Here is an 18,554-nt window from a genome sequence, read left to right as displayed (position 1 = left end):
CCACAGAGTCTGTAAGTGCCCAAAATTATTCACAGGGACCTTCACTGGTACAGAACCAAAAAAAAAAAGAAGGGTACTGCTGTACTGATCATCATCAGAAATGTATTCTAGAAATACCCCGATATTTTCATACTGTGGTGAGCAACTCCTTTCTCAACAGCTCTGTTATACACACTGCTACTGCGTAAATATAATGGAAATGTCTGTCATCAGGAGTTTTGGTTTTTTTGACACAGTTTTCCACCTAGTTTCTGTATAAATCAGATTCTGCTGCACACCGAAAATTTGAAAACTGCTAAATCATTTAGAGATAGATATTCAGCTTGAGGCAGTCAGGACAGCAGAGGGGATATTCAGCGATACTATCCAGTTAAGGGCCACTGAATATCTGGGAATGACCCAGTGTGGTTTAAATGGGCAGGACCCTCTCCTGCCCAGTTAATAAACCCTTTTTAATATTGCACCCTAAGATTCTATAAGACAGAGTGGGAGAGGTCTTTAGATCCCAGGTTTTTTTCCTTCTCTTTATTTCCTCTCTATCCCTATGCATCTCCTTCCACCCCTCCATCCATGTCCAGCATTTCTGCTGTCTTTATTCCCCTCCATTCATGTCCAGCATTTCTCCTCTCTCCTCTTTCCCTCATCTGTCCAACATTCTCCTCTCTTCCCTCCCCTCCATATGCATCTCTTTTTCTTACTCTCCATCCATGTCTAGCTTTTTTCCTCTCTTCCTTCCCCTCCATCCATGTTCAGAATTTTTCCTCTCCCCCTCCCCTCCATGTCCAGCATTTCTCCTCTCTCCTCCCCCTGCTCTTCATCCATATGCAGCACTTCTCCTCCTTCCTCTTCCCTCCTCTCCAACCATGTCCAGCATTTCTACTCTCCCACCTACTCTTCAACCTCCCCACTTTCTATTTCCTCACCTCCTTCGGTCCAACCCTCCCCCCCCCCCCCTATCTAGTATTTCTCTTCCTGCCTCTCCCTCTGCCTACCTTAGACAATCTGGGCTGCCCGGCACCAGCGCTAACTTCACAGTGAGGAGCCTCCGCACCCATGCGCTTGGGAAGATCCTGTTCGTTCCACCCTCCCGGACACTTATGCGTCAGAGGAGTGGTACCAATAGGGAGCAGAAAGGCTTGAAGGCTCTTCACTGCTGAAGTTAGCGCTGGTGCTGGGCCTAGTACTGTCTGATTACTATCAGCGGCCCAGACTGTCAGAGGCAGGCAGTGGAGGGAAACGGGATCAGCCTCACAGAGACGCCAACAGGGAAGCAGTAAAAAAGGTTCTGGTACACTGTACCGATGCCTATCGGCACAAAAAAGCCCTGGTTATTTTTTTTTTTAATTTATATGAAGTCTTTATTGAGAGTTGAATATGCAATAGACAATGAATAATACAGAAATCGATAGTAGTACAAATTTATACAAAGAAATATAAACACAATGACTCCGACCTCCCACTCTTAAAGTTACTTGTCAGCAATGTAATAAAGGATTAAATTCCAACTCTATCAATATCTCAAACAGTGACTCCAAGTTTTTGAAATAGTTTACGATATAAACATAACCACCCTCTCAACCCCTCCATTTCCAAACCAAAATGAGAACACTCCCTTCCCTACCCACCCTGCCCTCCCCCCTCCCTCCTTAGCATTGACAGTGGTTCAAGAAAAGCTCCCATATGGCTTCCCACTTCGCCTCCGTAAGGCCTCACATAGCTCGAAGTCTCTCCATTTCACAAATGAACCATAGTTTGTTTAACATCGCGTCAATGGAGGAACACACAGAGATTTCCAATAGGCAACAAGCACAACTCTCGCTGCCACCATGGCCTGCCTGGTCAGTAAGGCCTGCGACTGAGTCAAGCCCGGTGGCTTTTTAATGAATACAAAAAACTCTGGAGACCACTTAATAGGCCTGCAAGCCATGTCTGCAATCTGTGTTGAATTGCTTTCCAATATGCCCGTATTTTAAAGCAAGTCCACCAAAGGTGGCCCATCGTACCCTTTTGACCACAGCCACGCCAACACAGTGGTGAAACTCCAGGAAACATATGATGCAACCGAACCGGAGTCAAATACCACCAATAAAGCACTTTAAGTATGTTCTCCTGAAATGGAACTGAAATGGAAATCTTAGACCAATTGTTCTCAAATAATTGCCAATCCCCCTCCTCAATAATCACCCCCAGTTCCTGATGCCACCACTCCCTGTGTTTTTGATTACAGCCTAGCCACTCGCGCAGAAAAGAATACAAACAAGTAATGAGACCTCTGGTAGTTTTGGAGTCTTCACAGAGGTCCTCAATAGACGTATTCTCTCGCACCATGATGGCCTGGATCTCTCTTGAGCTAAGAAAATGCCTCAACTGATAATAAGCAAACAACTCATTAGGCAAAATAGGATACTGCTCCTGAAGAGAATCAAAAGAAAGCAAACAGCCCTCATCAAACAGCTGACCCCATGATACCAAACCTAGAGATTGCCATCGAAAGAAGGGCCCTGGGGAGATACCTGGAGGAAAGAGTGGATTATTAGTTATCAGCGAAAGTTTAGATAAAACCCCACCCCCTGCCTAACGAACAGCCCATCCCAATAAAAGAAGGTAGACCCAATCGAGGGACACAAATCCCAATGCATGTTTCTATATTTACGAGGAAGCCACATCATGGCACGGAGCAGACAACATCCCACCTCGGCCTGCTCTAATTTCACCCATAACTTATAAGGATGATCCTGAAACCACTCAAAAGCCGCTCTCGCTTGGGCAGCCTGGTAGTACCACAGAACATTAGAAACACCCAACCCTCCCCTCCTCCAATCCTTATACAATAAGGCCCTAGGCAAGCAAGGTCGCTTATTAGCCCATACAAAGTGAACCAATTTATCCTGCACCCCTGCCAGAAAGCCCCTGGAAACCCTAACAGGGAGAACTTGGAAAAGGTACACCAATCGTGGCAGTATATTCATCTTCAGCACCGCTATTCTACCCAACCAAGACAAGCCCGTTGTGTCCCATCTCTCTAGATCTCTGTAGATAACCTTCAAAAGAGGCGGATAGTTAGATAAGAACAGATCCAAAAAATTAGAAGTAATAGTGACCCCCAGAAAAACTATACCCTCCTTTACCCATTTAAAAGAGAAGGATTGCTGGAGTGATTCCAAGACCTGACGAGTTATACCTATCGCTAGGGCCTCTGATTTACTCACATTTAGTCTGAAACCAGAAATTTCAGAATATAATGACAATACGTTCATCAGATTTGGTAAGGAAATTAATGGTTTTGTCAAAGAAAGAAGCACATCGTCCGCAAACAACGCCAATTTGTAGACCCCTGTACCAACCTGAATGCCAGATATGTTAGGGTCCGCCCTAATGTACATTGCAAGGGGTTCCATGACCAAGGCAAATAGCAGTGGCGAGAGGGGACACCCCTGTCAAGTCCCCCGAGACAAAGAAAACATCTGAAAGTTACCACCATTAACCCAAACACATGCCCGAGGTGAATTATATAGAGGCTGTATCCATCTACAAAACCCCCCACCTAATCCAAAACGATCCAGCACTTGGAACATGAAAGGCCAATGGACTCTGTCAAAGGCCTTTTCAGCATCTAAGCCCAATAAGCAAACAGGCAGGTTCTGTTTCTTAGAGACACGAATCAAATTGACCATTTGACGAATATTATCCATTGCCTGTCTGTTTGGGATAAACCCCGTCTGATCTGGATGGATTAAGCAAGGCAATCTGCAAGAACCTTAGCTAAAATTTTTATATCAGAATTTAATATAGAAATAGGGCAGTAAGAGGCGCATTCCGTCGTATCATTACCAGGCTTTGGAATAATCGCTATCCAAGCGTCCATCATGGAGAGAGGGAATTCTTTGCCTATTAAAATCTCATTAATAATCTCTGTCAAAATTGGAGCCAATTCCCCCCAAAATACCTTATAAAAATCATTGGGTGGCAGCCCATCGAGCCCCGGTGATTTACCAGTTGGAAGAGCTTTAATCACCTTGGAAACCTCCTCAACTGTGACCCGCCTATCTAGTGCGTCCCTCTGAGCTAATGATAGTTTAGGAAACGAGCATGCCCCCCCAAAATGTATTGGTCGTTTCAGGATTTGGCGCTAAGTCAGATGTATAAAGCAATTGATAAAAGGACTGAAACTTATCTCTGATCTGCTTTGAGTTAGTCAACATCTTGCCCGCCCTATCTCGCACCTTGAGGATAGTCCTATCAACCCTAGATTGTCTTAATTTAACCACCAGGGCCCTACTTGGTTTATTACTAGAGACAAAGTTTGTGTGCTTCTGCTGATCGTTGAAAAATTGTAGATGGTCGGAGTATATTTGGTCCACTTTCAGACGTAGCGCTTGAATTTCCCTCAAGATTTAACAGAGTGGGAAGACTTATGCCTTTCAGAAAGAAGATTTAATTGTGTTAAACACCTGGCAACCTCAGCCCTTTGTTGTCTTGCCCTAAAGCTGGCCTTTTGGAGGAAATAACCCCTAGAAACTGCCTTTAGCGCATCCCAGACAACCCCCAAAGATGGTCCTGAGTCCACATTAAGCTCTAAGTAATCTTTTAGGATCTTTCGGTAGCCTGCTAGAATTTCCTCCTCCTTTAACAAAGTAGTATTCAGGAACCATCTCCTCTCCCTCTCCACCCGACAAAGCGATGGGAGACAAACCCAAACTGGTGCATGATCCGACAAAGTAGCTGTTCCAATATCTGAAGTCCAACCAGCGTGAGTCAATGTGACGTCTACAAAAATATAATCAATTCGGAAATAGGTATCATGTGAGTGGGAATAGAACGAGTAATCCCGAACCCCCGGATGAGAAACACGTCAGACATCAGAAACCCCCAAGTCTCTAGCAAACTTATTCAAGGCCTGAGAAATTGTGACGTCAACTCCCGAGGGAACCCCTGACCTATCCAATGCCGGGTGTTGAATGGCATTAAAGTCCCCCCCTACAACAACTTTCCCCGAAGGACAGGATGTAAAATGTCCCACCAATTGGGTCAAAAACCCGCTCTGCGCCTCGTTAGGAGCATATATCGAAGCCAGTGTTACTGCCATATCACCCAACAATACGCTCAAAATCAAACAAAAAATCAAAATAAAAAAAACGCCCATCCCTGTCCCTCTTCGTTTTCACCACCTGATGCTGTACTGAGGAGTGAAGCAGTATGGCCACCCCCCCCCCCCCCCCCATTTCTTGGATCCATCTATTGCTGATGAGCAGAAAACATAAGGGTATTGAGGATGGAATAAAAATTTTTCATGATCCCTACGCATATCAGACTTAAATCATTTACTAACATCTACAATATGGACAGCAGTACCATGGTCAGATCACTATAAATTAAATCTTCTTCTTCAATGGTGAATAAAGGACATACACCACATTAAAGAACGCCAATCCTATACCACTAGAGGACAAATTAATCTGGTTATATTTTGGCAACAATTTTATCATGATGACTGGTCAGCACAAACGGAATCAATTCACTTTCTTCAAGAATGGGACAATAGATGCAGAAGCATTCTAGACAACATAGCACCAATACAAACTAGAATCTCATGCGGAAAAAACTCAATACCTTGGTTTAATGAAGAACTGAAAAAATTAAAAACCCAAGTTAGAAGGAGCGAACGAGCATGGAATAAAAAGAAGGATGACTCCACAGTCAACGCTTGGAAACATTTACAAAGAAAATACAAATATGCCATCAGACGAACTAAAAGGGCATTCTACAAAACTAAAATTGGGCCAGACTATAAAGACACACATAAACTCTTCCAGCTTGTGAGGAAACTACTAAATACCACGCCGGTTACCTCTAACAGCATAGACTTTCCTTCAGCAGATAATCTTGCTAAATATTTCAAAGAGAAAATTATAAAGATACGGCTCACAATACCTATTTATTCCACAGACTACATAACATTTCTTGACTGCCTTGATCCACTCCCTGGTGAATACCCTGCAGACAGAACCTGGACTAACTTTGATATACTATTGGACAATTCTATCTCCCTAACCCTTAAAACGTTTGCCAAGTCCCTTTGCGGACTAGACCTTTGCCCTAATTACCTTATAAAATCAGCTCCTCAACAATGTATATCTGATATCATGACACATTTGAATTGTATGCTACAAAGGAAATATTTTACTCACCCCAATTCCCAAGGACTCAAAGAAAAAAAGCAAATCACTTAACGAACTATCAACTAGTAGCGTCCATTCGCCTGATAACCAAATTAATGGAAGGTCTGGTGACCAAACAACTCACTAACTACTTAGATAAATTTTCTATTCTTCATTACTCTCAATCTGGATTTAGATCTAACCATAGCACTGAAACTGTATTAACTACTCTTCTTACTAAATTCAAAAGAGCAATTGCAACTGGCAACAACATACTTCTTCTTCAATTTGATATGTCCAGTGCATTTGATATGGTAAGCCATAATATACTATAAAACATTCTGGAATACTTCAGAGTAGGAGGTAATGTTCTCAATTGGTTTAGAGGTTTTTTAACTTCAAGATCATACCAAGTGAAATCCAACTCAAACATTTCAGCTTCATGGATACCAGAATGCGGAGTGCCCCAAGGATCTCCACTCTCCCCGACCCTCTTCAACCTAATGATGACACCACTTGCAAAGATATTATCCAATCAAGGCCTCAACCCATATATATATGCAGATGATGTGACAATCTACATTCCGTTCAAAGACAACTTAATGGAAATTATGGACGATATCAACCAAAGCTTCCAAATTATGTATTCTTGGGCAAATGCTTTTCAATTAAAACTTAACGCTGAAACAACTTCCTGTTTATGCATAGGCGGGACTTGCAGAGGGAAGCTACGACGCTGCCTGCACCGTTCGCTTCCGAGTCCGACTGGCTGGCAGGCAGTGAAGGAGGACGGCTGGGGGACGAAGAATCGCTGGATATGGGAGAGGTGAGGGCAGGGGAGAGACGGAGAATCGCTGCACGTCGATGGGAGGGCAGGGAAGAGGCGGAGAATCGCTGGATATCATGGGAGGGGAGGACAGGAGGAGAAAAAGATGCTGGTATGCCGTACCGTTGCGTACCGGCACAACAAAAGCACTGATTTTCCGGGACCCCACGGAACCTGAGGTTATGCCTCCTACCCCGGTTCTCAAGGTCATCAATTTTATATTGTAATTCTTCAGTCTGTTCAGTCAGCTGCAAAAAAATGAGCGTCCACTGCCTCAGCTCTCTCAGCCTGCTCGTCCGCACTCTCCTCCAGTGCCTCGACCCTGCCCCCCAGCTCTCAGAGATCAAGGCTAATGGCGTCCATATGTTCAAGGATTTCAAGTTTTGACGACTTAATCTCCACGCGAATCTCCTCCAAGCATTTGGCCAGCTCTTTAGAAAACCCTGTTTTGGGGGGAGATCGCCGCAATTCCACGTTTGAAAAGGCAGAATCGGACCCCGACGAACACCCCGGAGCTGGCGACACGTGTCTCGAGCGGCCCTTCGTCAGCTTCTGCGCCGAACAGCGCTCGCCCTCTCGCAGCTGGGACGCTGAAGTTTTGCTCATGATAGACCCAGACACAGCACAAGTCCCGAGATGCTACCCCAATATAAAAACGGGATCGGGTGTCAGCAAATGAAGCGAATTTAAAGCAGGGAAGCGCGGAGCTAAGGACTCAAGCGTCCATTTAGTCTCGTATCGTCACTTCCTCCAAAGCCCTAGTTATTTTACTGTTAACCCCAGTTATTAATAAATAAACCAGAACCAAAGAGGAAGACAACACGATTTGGAATAACCTGCCAGATATGGTGACAGAAAGGAAAGGAATATAAACATACCTGGGACAGAGAGAGAAGTGATAGAAATCTGAGAGGTTGGATGAAGGACACTGGGGGAGTCTGCACTGGTCTGCATTTTACCTGATCACCTACCCAAAATGGTAGACAGCCAGCACAGAAGAAAACTGATCTTGCAGAAGACATCGTATAACTTCCAGTCTCCTCTGTTCTACAATTAGCCCCTTCCCACAATAAATGTTAAGTCCTTAATCTCTTATTGGTCTGTTTTGAATAGATTCTAAGCTTTGTCTCTTACATGCCTGTGTACAGTGCTGTGTACGTCTAGTAGCGTTATAGAAATGATAAGTAGTACTATTAGTAGTATTAACGCTGCTGCTCAACCATACACCCTGGCAGCTCCTTGTGACTCTGGGCAAGTCACTTAACCCTCCATTGCCCCATGTAAGCCGCATTGAGCCTGCCATGAGTGGGAAATCGCGGGGTACAAATGTAAGAAAAATAAAGTAGATACTATTGGAGATTCTACATGGAATGTTGCGATTCCACTAGCAACATTCCATTTAGAAGGCTGCACAGGCTTCTGTTTCTGTGAGTCTGTCAGACTCACAGAAGCAGAAGCCTGCGCGGCCACATTGGTGATCTGCAAGGGCCGACTTCTACATGGAATGTTGCTACTATTGGAGATTCTACATGGAATGTTGCTACTATTGGAGATTCTACATGGAATGTTGCTATTCCACTAGCAACATTCCATGTAGAAGGCTGCGCAGGCTTCTGTTTCTGTGAGTCTGACGTCCTGTGCAGGACGTCAGACTCACAGAAGCAGAAGCCTGCGCGGCCACATTGGTGATCTGCAAGGGCCAACTTCTAGTGGAATAGCAACATTCCATGTAGAATCTCAAATAGTAGCAACAGTGGAGGAGTGGCCTAGTGGTTAGGGTGGTAACAGTGGACGAGTGGCCTAGTGGTTAGTGTGGTGGACTTTGGTCCTGGGGAACTGAGTTCGATTCCCACTTCAGGCACAGGCAGCTCCTTGTGACTCTGGGCAAGTCACTTAACCCTCCATTGCCCCATGTAAGCCGCATTGAGCCTGCCATGAGTGGGAAAGCGCGGGGTACAAATGTAACAAAAACAAACAAACAAACAGTATCTGTTTTACAGAGAGGATAACAGGTTCTTATTCCACCAGATCTCAATTCCTAAATAATCCCGGCTGACTTTATTAAGATTTGCAAGAGAAATTTTATACTTACTTGTTACAGGAGGGTGAGTCTGTTCAGACGTCTCTGATTTAGGAGGATCCATCGAGGGGAGATCTTCCTCTTGTTTAACACCGAGTGAGATCACAGACGTTATAATTGGAAGGTCTGTTAAGGGAAAACACATCTAAAAGGATTCACCAAGGATACGATAATACTAAATTAGAAAATGTCAGGAGACTTTCATCTGAAAATTCAGAGTCTTTCAAATCCAAAACATTTACTTACTCTTCATGGGATCATCTGGGTTTTCTTTTCCCTCCCACTCAAAATGTGGAGTGAAATATTTCTCGTCTTCCTTTTGTATCTTGAACACAACATCAGGATTAACAATTGAATAACCTGTAAGTAAGTAGGAAAATGGCATTTAAATTTATATGTAGAAGCCCTGGGGAGATTTCCTTTTCTGAACAGTGCACACAATTTTGAGCACCATATAGAGAATAAGGGTGACACTGTATATCTTGGGCTGTGTGTATTGTCAGGGCCGGTCTTAGGCCGAGGCGACCGCAAAGGGCCTTGCGCTTAAAGGGGGCCCCGCGTGGCGCGCCTCAACTCTGCCTCAATGCCTGCAGTGATAATACCTTTCTCTGCCTCCTCCCCTCCTATGCGAGTCTTGCACCTTCCCCTGCTCTCGCCCATCTGCATGGTCGCTCGTTTTTAAAGCCCTGAGGCGTTCTCCCTCCGACACCGGCAATTCACATAGCCAGCTTTATGCCAGCATCGGAGCTTCTCCCTCAGACGCGTCCCACCTCTGCGCAAGACAGGAAGTTGCATTAGAGGAGGCGGGAAGCGTCTGAGGAGAGGCTCCGATGCTGGCAGAAGGTTGGCTATGTGAATCGCCGGTGTCAGAGGGAGAACGCCTCAGGGCTTTAAAAATGAACAACCATGCGGATGGGCGAGAGCGGGCGGAAGAGACAGGACCCGGAGGGGGAGGGGGAGAAAGCTGCCCAAGAGCTGGGTATGGATGGCTGGAGGGGGGCAGGGGAGAGGAGAGTCGCTGGATATGGATGGACGGTGGGGAGGGCAGGGGGGAGAGGAGGGTTGCTGGACATGGGTGGATGGAGGGGAGGGAAGACTGGAAAGAGATGCACATGGATGGAGGGGAGGGAAGAGAGGAGAAATCTGGACATAGATGGAGTGGACGGCAGGGAAGAGAGGAGAAATTTGGGGCAGGAATGGAGGGAAGGAAAGACAAAGGAAGGAGATGCACATGGATGGAGGGGAAGGGAGAGAGGAGAAATGCTGGACATGGGTGGAGGGGAGGGGAGGAAAGTAGATGCACATGGATGGAGGGGAGTAAGGAGAAATGCTGGATATGGATGGAGGGGAAATGGCTGAATTTAAGGGCTGGATCGGAACACTTTGAAGGCAGATACTGAAACTGGAGAAAGGATAGGGACAGGGCTACAGATGGTAGACAGGACACATAAGGACACAGGAGGATGGTGGACATGGTGAGAGAAAAAATATCAAATGGAAAGAAGACACTTCATAAAACAGAAGACACTGGGACCAAAGCGAATAGAAAAACTAAATGATCAGACAACAAAGGTAGAAAAAAGTATTTTATTCAGAATTTAGTAATTGGAATACGTCAGCTTTTGGAAATGTGCATCTGTGATATTTTGCATGTAAGTTTCAATTTTTAGTACATAAGTAATGCCATACTGGGAAAAGACCAATGGTCCATCAAGCCCAGCATCCTGTCCCCAGCGGCCAATCCAGGTCAAGGGCACATGGCAAGCTACCCAAACTTACAAATATTTTATACATGCTATTCCCATAATTGTGGATTTTTCCCAAGTCCATTTAGTAGCGGTCTATGGACTTGTCCTTTAGGAAACCGTCCAACCCCTTTTTAAACTCTGCCGAGCTAACCGCCTTCACTACGTTCTCCGGCAACGAATTCCAGAGTTTAATTACGCATTGGGTGAAGAAATATTTTCTCCTATTTGTTTTAAATTTACTACACTGTAGTTTCATCCCATGCCCCCTAGTCTTATCTCACTACTGCCTTCAGCAGGATACTACTACTACTACTTAACATTTCTAAAGCGCTACTAGGGTTACGCAGCGTGTACAGTTTAACATGGAAGGATGGTCCCTGCTCGAAGAGCTTACAATCTAAAAAAAAGGATACCTGACGCGACAGTCGGTTTGGGCAGTCAGTGCTGCAGAATCTGTTCAGGGTTTAGAATCCAACTCCACCTCCCTAGACCCATTTTTGTTCTGTTCCAGTCTGCACTCTCAGTTAGTTGATTTTGGTTTCAGGTCAATCTAAGTTATGTCCTCGCCGTTGTGAGGTCCAATTGACCAATGTTCGTTGTTTTGAGTGAGCCTTTTAGCTAGGGATACCCCACATGTGAGAACAAGCAACCTGCTTGTCCTCGGAGAAAGCAAAGATACTTACCTGTAGCAGGTATTCTACGAGGACAGCAGGCTGATTGTTCTCACAAACCCGCCCACCTCCCCTTTGGAGTTATTTGCTTCTTTTTATGCTTTTTGATTTAACTGAGGGAATGTGCTCACGTGACGCTGCACGTGCGCCAGACGACTCTGTCAAAACTTTTTAAATATTTTGCTTGCAAAATGCCGATTCCTGGGCCGATGCAGACGTCAACCCACATGTGAGAATAATCAGCCTGCTGTCCTCGGAGAATCTTCGCTTTACTGGATGCGCCTATATCTAAGTCTGATTGTCTCTCTTATTCCAGCCTCTAGGGATGAAGTGTTTTCCCCTCCCCAGGGGCAAGGGACAGGATTACACACACTGCAGGTGTCAAGCTTCTCTGTGATATCTGGTTACCATCTGAAGGGGTTACACATTGTACAGTGTAATTGACTAGTAAGCAGCTGACAGACAGGCCCTTTACACAGAAGTTGTAATTCTAAGCAAGAAGGGTCAGAATTTGTTGTACGGAAAAGGGAGACAGACTGCAGCTGGTCTTGTATGAAGCCTCCAGTTTAAGGTAAATATTTTATCTTTTGCAACAGAAGCCAGGTCTGAATTTCAGGTGCCCATGGGACCTGGTACCTGGGATATTTCCAGCTCTGATAAAATAACAGAACCCATTCCATTAATGTGCCTGTATGGTAGATGATAAAAAAGACATATTTACCTCGTGAGATGAGGATGTCATGAACCTCCTTGATGACCTTCTTGTACAGCTCCTTCTGCCATTCTTCCAGAATGTCCCAGTCCGCTTCCAGGAAATAAGCAGAAATGCCTTTGAACAAGTCCTGGAACAACAGACAAGACACCATCAGTCACAGTTTCATTATAATGTTTATCTTGTTGGGTAGACTGGATGGACCGTGCAGGTCTTTATCTGCCATCATCTACTATGTTACTATGTTTCTGTAACAGACTTTGTTATATGACCTCTGTCAGTAAGATCAGAGCTCCAGTACATTATGGTATGAAGTATATAGTACGAGTTCTGTCCCCTTAAATCTCCAGTATTTTGAACAGACTTCCTGGTCCTTACACTGGAAATCTCTCATGTTGACTGATGTAGCAGTTGGAAGTAGGAGGCAGCAACAACTGAACAGCTGGGAGATAAAGAGGCTGGTGGGTTACTGTAGCTAAGGTTGGAGAAAGAACAGGAGACGGCATGACGTCACAAAGCTGAAGCCAGTTTAGCCCAACAGCCGCCATATAGGTACACACAAAAAAAACCTAACAAACTATCAGCTACTGTATCCACGTTGTCATTGTAAATTGTTATTTTATCTCAGTTATATTAGGAACATGCCGGTGTGTGCCGCATATGTACACAGAGGATCTGTCACAATAGAATAAGCTTTCATCGGTTAGAGTAGTAATTTGTCCTCAATTGCTATCACTGAGGCAATAGTGTGAGGTGGAGCTGCCCTCTGCTGTTGTCAACTTGCAGAGGGAGGAGCCTTTCTGTGAGGGAGAGTCGGTGCTGACTCCAACAGGCACCCTATTGGACACCCGCAGATACTGACGGTCCTGTTGCCTTTAAAAGAGTTGCGCCACAGGTGTGAGGTCGCAGGGCACGGCAAAAGGGGCGTGCTGTAAGGTGCACACCCTGCCCCTTGGGAGTTTTGACTCTATACTATAATTCTTAAAGGGGAAGCGTAAAGTGAAGCTAAAGACATCAACTCCAAGTGTCCCAGGTCCTATGGACAAACACCTGATTTCTTCTGGACCATCAATTAATCAGGTATTCTCTCCCCTTGGAGCATCTTTGAGCTCACCGGAGCAGACACCACCTTCCCAGGTGGTGCCCATTCCTCAGGCTGGAGGTTCAGTTGGAAGAAGCAGTTTCATCATTAACTTTTGTCAAGTTGCCTTTTATTCAGGCACCTACCCCAATTCAGCAGCCTTCAGCTATTGAGGACCAGCAGGAAATGACGTTAAGAGATTTGTGGGATTCAATTCAACGTATGGAGAGTATGTTCAAGTCCACTGTTTCACAGATTGCAGTTTTTCTCAAGTGGTGGTAAATAAATTGGAGAATGTAGATTCTATACGCAATGTTTAGATAAGAGCGTATCTAATGTTCAGAAGCAAATAGAATGTTAGGTATTTATTAGGAAAAGAATGGAAAATGAGAATGTTATAATGCCTCTGTGTCACTCCACAGTGCGACTGCACCTCGAATGCTATGTGCAATTCTTGCCACTGCATCTCAAAAGAGATACAGTGGAATTAGAAAAGCTACCGAGAAAGGCGATGAAAAAGATAACAGGGATGGGACGATTCCCCTATGAGGAAAGGCTACAGCGGCTAAGGCTCTTCAGCTTGCAGAATAGGAAGCTGAGGGGAGATATGACAGAGGTCAATAAAATGAGTGGAATGGAATGGGAGGATGTGAATCGCTTGTTTACTCTTTCTAGAAATACTACGACTAGGGGACACACAAGGAAGCTATTGTTCTACATTGTACACTATCAAGTAGTGTAATAGCTGCGTGGCTTATGCTATTTTCTCAGAAAGACAAGACAAAGACGAAAAGACAGGAAAAGAGGTAGGTTTTATTACCCACTACAAAAGTAGCTGGTATCTGTAGCAAACATTAGTAATCTCATAAAACCTAATATCAGTAACCTTGGTAGATGCAAAATAATTAGTATGAACTCAGAGAACAGGAAGGAAAGTTTGTTCCTCATCAGGACATATCATATGAAGGTCACAAAGCTGAAACGAGAGAGAAACAAACAAAAGAAAGAAGGAAAGATTCTTACCGTAGCTGCAAAGACCAAAGTCCCCACCCATAGTCACGGGGGAGAGAGGAAAGCACATACATCCCCCCCCCCCCCCCCCCCCCGCCGGGGAATATGCCCTACCTACCAGAAGAATATATCCCAGCGTTCCCTAGATCTGCAGTCACTTATATACACCTTCCATCACAGAGCACCACCTTATAAATTACCCAATGAGGAATCCTACACATACACAGGGTTCTGCCCATGTGTCTGGTCATTACTTCATGTTTTACCAACCGTTGTTCTTATATGTCCAGCTAAAACTGGTTTGTACTAGTTTGCAGATAAAACCGTTATCAGGCCTCTGGCTACAGTGAACAGGATGTGCTGAGGTCTGCAATAACAGGCCTCAGAACAAACACAAAGGACAAAGAAGCATAGTTGCATGAGAAATGCTATAACAGTAGTAAATTTAAAACAAATTGGAGAAAATATTTCTTCCTAAATGTGTAATTAAACTCTAGTATTCATTGAAAGAAAATGTGGTAAAAGCAGTTAGCTTAGCAAGGTTTTAAAAAAGGCTTGGCTAACTTCCTAAAAGAAAAAAGTCCATAAGCCATTATTAAGATGGACTTGGGGAAAATTCACTGCTTATTTCTAGGATAAGCACATAAAATCTATTTTACTGTTTTGGGATCTTGCCAGGTACTTGTAAACTGGTTTGGCCACTGTTGGAAAATAAGATACTGGGCATGATGGACCTTCAGTCTGCTCCAGTCTGGCAACACTTTCCTACTATGGAAATGATCATGTGCATTTCCCCCTCTCCCTTCCCTTCCATCCATATGCATTTTCCCCTCTGCCTTCTCTTCTACACACACTTTCCTTCTATCCATGTGCAGAATTGTCTCCTACCCCATTCCCTTCCTTCCATGTGCATTTCCTCTCACCTCTTTCTTTTCCTTCATGTGGATCCCCCACTTCAATTCACTTCCATCCATATGCAGAATCTTCCCCTCTGGCTTCCATCCATGTGCAAGTTCTGGCCCCCACCCTGTTCCCCCCTAGGGGTCCCACATGCCTTCCTACCTCCCACTGTCCCCCTCCTCAGCAGCATTGGCAGGTAGGGTCAGCAGTCTTGCTCTCTCCAGCTGGCCTGAAGCTTTCCCTCTGCTGCCTCCTTTCCACATGGCAACAGAAAGTTGTGACAGAGGGAAGGACCTTGGGGCTGGCTGGAGAGACAGGGGGTATTTTGGGGTGGCAAGGTATTTTCTTGGCCTGGTGCTTGCCATCCTATAGTGACACCTATGCCCACAGGATCCCCACAGACTTCGCAGCACACTGGTTCTCCAGTTCCAATACATGTGCACCCTTGGTGCTCATTGGCCATTCCCTTTTCTGCTACTACTACTACTTATCATTTCTATAGCGCTACAAGGCATACGCAGCGCTGTACATCATACACGAAAAGACAGTCCTTGCTCAAGGAGTTCACAATCTAAATTAGATAGGAAACAGAACAACTAAGAGGTAAGGGAAATTAAAGAGGTGGGGATAAAAGCATACAGGGCAAGTGAGTAGTGGTTAGGAGTGAAAAGCAGCATCAAAGAAGTGGGCCTTTAGCCTGGACTTGAAAACAGCCAAAGACGGGGCTAGACGTACAGGCTCGGGAAGTCTATTCCAGGCGTGAGGTGCAGCGAGATAAAAGGAACGGAGTCTGGAATTAGCAATACAGGAGAAGGGGACAGACAAGAGAGATTTATCTACAGAACAGAGTACCTGGGGGGGGGGGGGGGGGGGGCCTAAGAAGAGACAAGAGTGGAGAGGTACTGGGGAGCGGTAGAGTGAATGCACTTATAGGTCAGTAAGAGAAGTTTGAATTGAATGCGGAAACAGATAGGGAGCCAGTGAAGTGACTTGAGGAGAGGGCTAGTGTGAGCATAGCGACTTTGGCGGAAAATGAGTCGCGCAGCACAGTTTTGGACTGATTGAAGAGGAGAGAGATGGCTAAGTGGGAGGCCGGTGAGAAGCAGGTTGCAATAATCTAGATGAGAGGTGATAAGAGTGTGGATAAGGGTTCTGGTTGAGTGTTCAGAGAGGAAGGGACGGATTTTGTTGATGTTATAGAGAAAGAAATGACAGGTTTTGGCGATCTGCTGAATGTGAGCAGAGAAGGAGAGAGAGGATTTGAAGGCGACGAAACAGTGTGACAAGGCGGTGGCAGTAGCTAGAAGGTTGTTAGGCTGTATAAAGAGAGGTGTGACCAGCAGAAGAAAGGGGGTGTTGATGCCCCTGTATAAGTCGTTGGTGAGACCCCACCTGGAGTATTGTGTTCAGTTTTGGAGGCCGTATCTTGTTAAGGATGTAAAAAGAATTGAAGCGGTGCAAAGAAAAGCTATGAGAATGGTATGGGATTTGCGTTACAAGACGTATGAGGAGAGACTTGCTGAACTAAACATGTATACTCTGGAGGAAAGGAGAAACAGGGATGATATGATACAGACGTTCAAATATTTGAAAGGTATTAATCCGCAAACGAATCTTTTCCGGAGATGGGAAGGTGGTAGAACGAGAGGACATGAAATGAGATTGAAGGGGGGCAGACTCAAGAAAAATGTCAGGAAGTATTTTTTTCACGGAGAGAGTAGTGGATGCTTGGAATGCCCTCCCGCGGGAGGTGGTGGAAATGAAAACGGTAACGGAATTCAAACATGCGTGGGATAAGCATAAAGGAATCCTGTGCCGAAGGAATGGATCCTCAGGAGCTTAGTCAAGATCGGGAGGCGGGGCTGGAGGTTGGGAGGCGGGGATAGGGCTGGGCAGACTTATACGGTCTGTGCCAGAGCCGGTGGTGGGAAGCGGGACTGGTGGTTGGGAGGCGGGGATAGTGCTGGACAGACTTGTATGGTCTGTGCCAGAGCCGGGGTTGGGAGGCAGGGCTGGGGAGGTGAGGATAGTGCTGGGCAGACTTATACGGTCTGTGCCTGTGCCAGAGCCAGTGGTTGGGAGGTGGGGCTGGTGGTTGGGAGGCGGGGATAGTGCGGGGCAGACTTATACGGTCTGTGCCCTGAAGAGCATAGGTACAAATCAAAGTAGGGTATACACAAAAAGCAGCAAATATGAGTTATCTTGTTGGGCAGACTGGATGGACCGTGCAGGTCCTTTTCTGCCGTCATCTACTATGTTACTATGTTACTATGTAAGTAGGAGTCGAAGATGACCCCAAGGTTACGAGCGGATGAGACAGGGAGAATTAGAGTGCTAGCCACAGAAATAGAGAAAGGGGGAGAGGAGAGGTGGGTTTAGGGGGAAAGGTGAGAAGCTCGGTTTTGGCCATGTTAAGTTTCAGATGATATTAAGACATCCAGGCAGCGATATCAGATAAGCAGGCTGAGACATTGGTCTGGATGCTGGTTGAGAGTTCGGGGGTAGAGAGGTAGATCTGGGAGTCATTGGCGTAGAGATGGTATTGAAATCCATGGAATGATATCAGAGAGTCAAGGGAAGAAGTGTAGATGGAGAACAGGAGAGGACCGAGTACCGAACCCTGAGGTACACCAATTGGTAGTGGGATAGAAGTGGAAGAGGATCCACCAGAGTGTACACTAAAGGTGCGAAGCGAGAGGTAGGAAGAGAACCAGGAAAGAACAGAGCCCTTGAATCCAAGTGAAGACAGTGTATCAAGGAGTAGGATGTGATCAACAGTGTCAAAAGCGGCAGATAGATCGAGAAGGATGAGGATAGAATAGAGACCTTTGGATTTGGCCAGAAACAGGTCGTTGGAAACTTTTGTGAGTGCAGTTTCAGTTGAATGAAGGAAAGCCAGATTGGAGTGGGTCAAGAACAGCATGAGATGAAAGAAAGTCAAGACAGCGGCGAACGGCGCGTTCAAGTATCTTGGAGAGGAAAGGGAGGAGGGAGATGGGTCGATAGTTGGACGGACAGGTAGGGTCGTGAAGGTTTCTTAAGGAGTGGTGTGACCACAGCATGTTTGAAGGCATCAGGAACGGTCGCAGTGGAAAGTGAAAGATTGAGGATACGACAGATAAAAGGGATGAGAGTAGGAGAGATGGTGTTAAGAAGGTGGGTAGGAATGGGATCAGAGAAACAGGTAGTTTGTTTTGAGGCGGAGAGAGGATGTGTTGTTTCTTCATCAGTGACTTCAGGAAAGGAGGAAAAGGACGGAGTGGTTGGGGAGCTAGGAGAACAGACAAGGGAGGGACCAGGGGAGGGAGAGGTGGGGGGGCTTGGTTGAGGATTCGAGGTTTATCTTCTGAACCTTGTCGTGGAAGAA

General features: G+C 45.5%; 1 protein-coding gene across 1 annotated transcript in view; it reads right to left on the bottom strand.

The window, feature by feature from the left end:
• Positions 1-18,554, bottom strand: part of LOC115462410 (zinc finger protein 25-like) — a 47,919-nt gene that overhangs the window by 16,376 nt on the left and 12,989 nt on the right. The window contains 3 exon segments of the mRNA XM_030192452.1: positions 9,077-9,190; positions 9,311-9,424; positions 12,205-12,325. Coding sequence (XP_030048312.1) covers positions 9,077-9,190; positions 9,311-9,424; positions 12,205-12,325 — 349 coding nt within the window.

The sequence above is a fragment of the Microcaecilia unicolor genome, chromosome 1 (assembly GCF_901765095.1).
Source record: "Microcaecilia unicolor chromosome 1, aMicUni1.1, whole genome shotgun sequence".
NCBI classification, from domain to species: domain Eukaryota; kingdom Metazoa; phylum Chordata; class Amphibia; order Gymnophiona; family Siphonopidae; genus Microcaecilia; species Microcaecilia unicolor.
The sequence above is the reverse complement of the archived record's forward strand: the minus strand, read 5'-3'. Positions and strand labels throughout refer to the sequence as shown.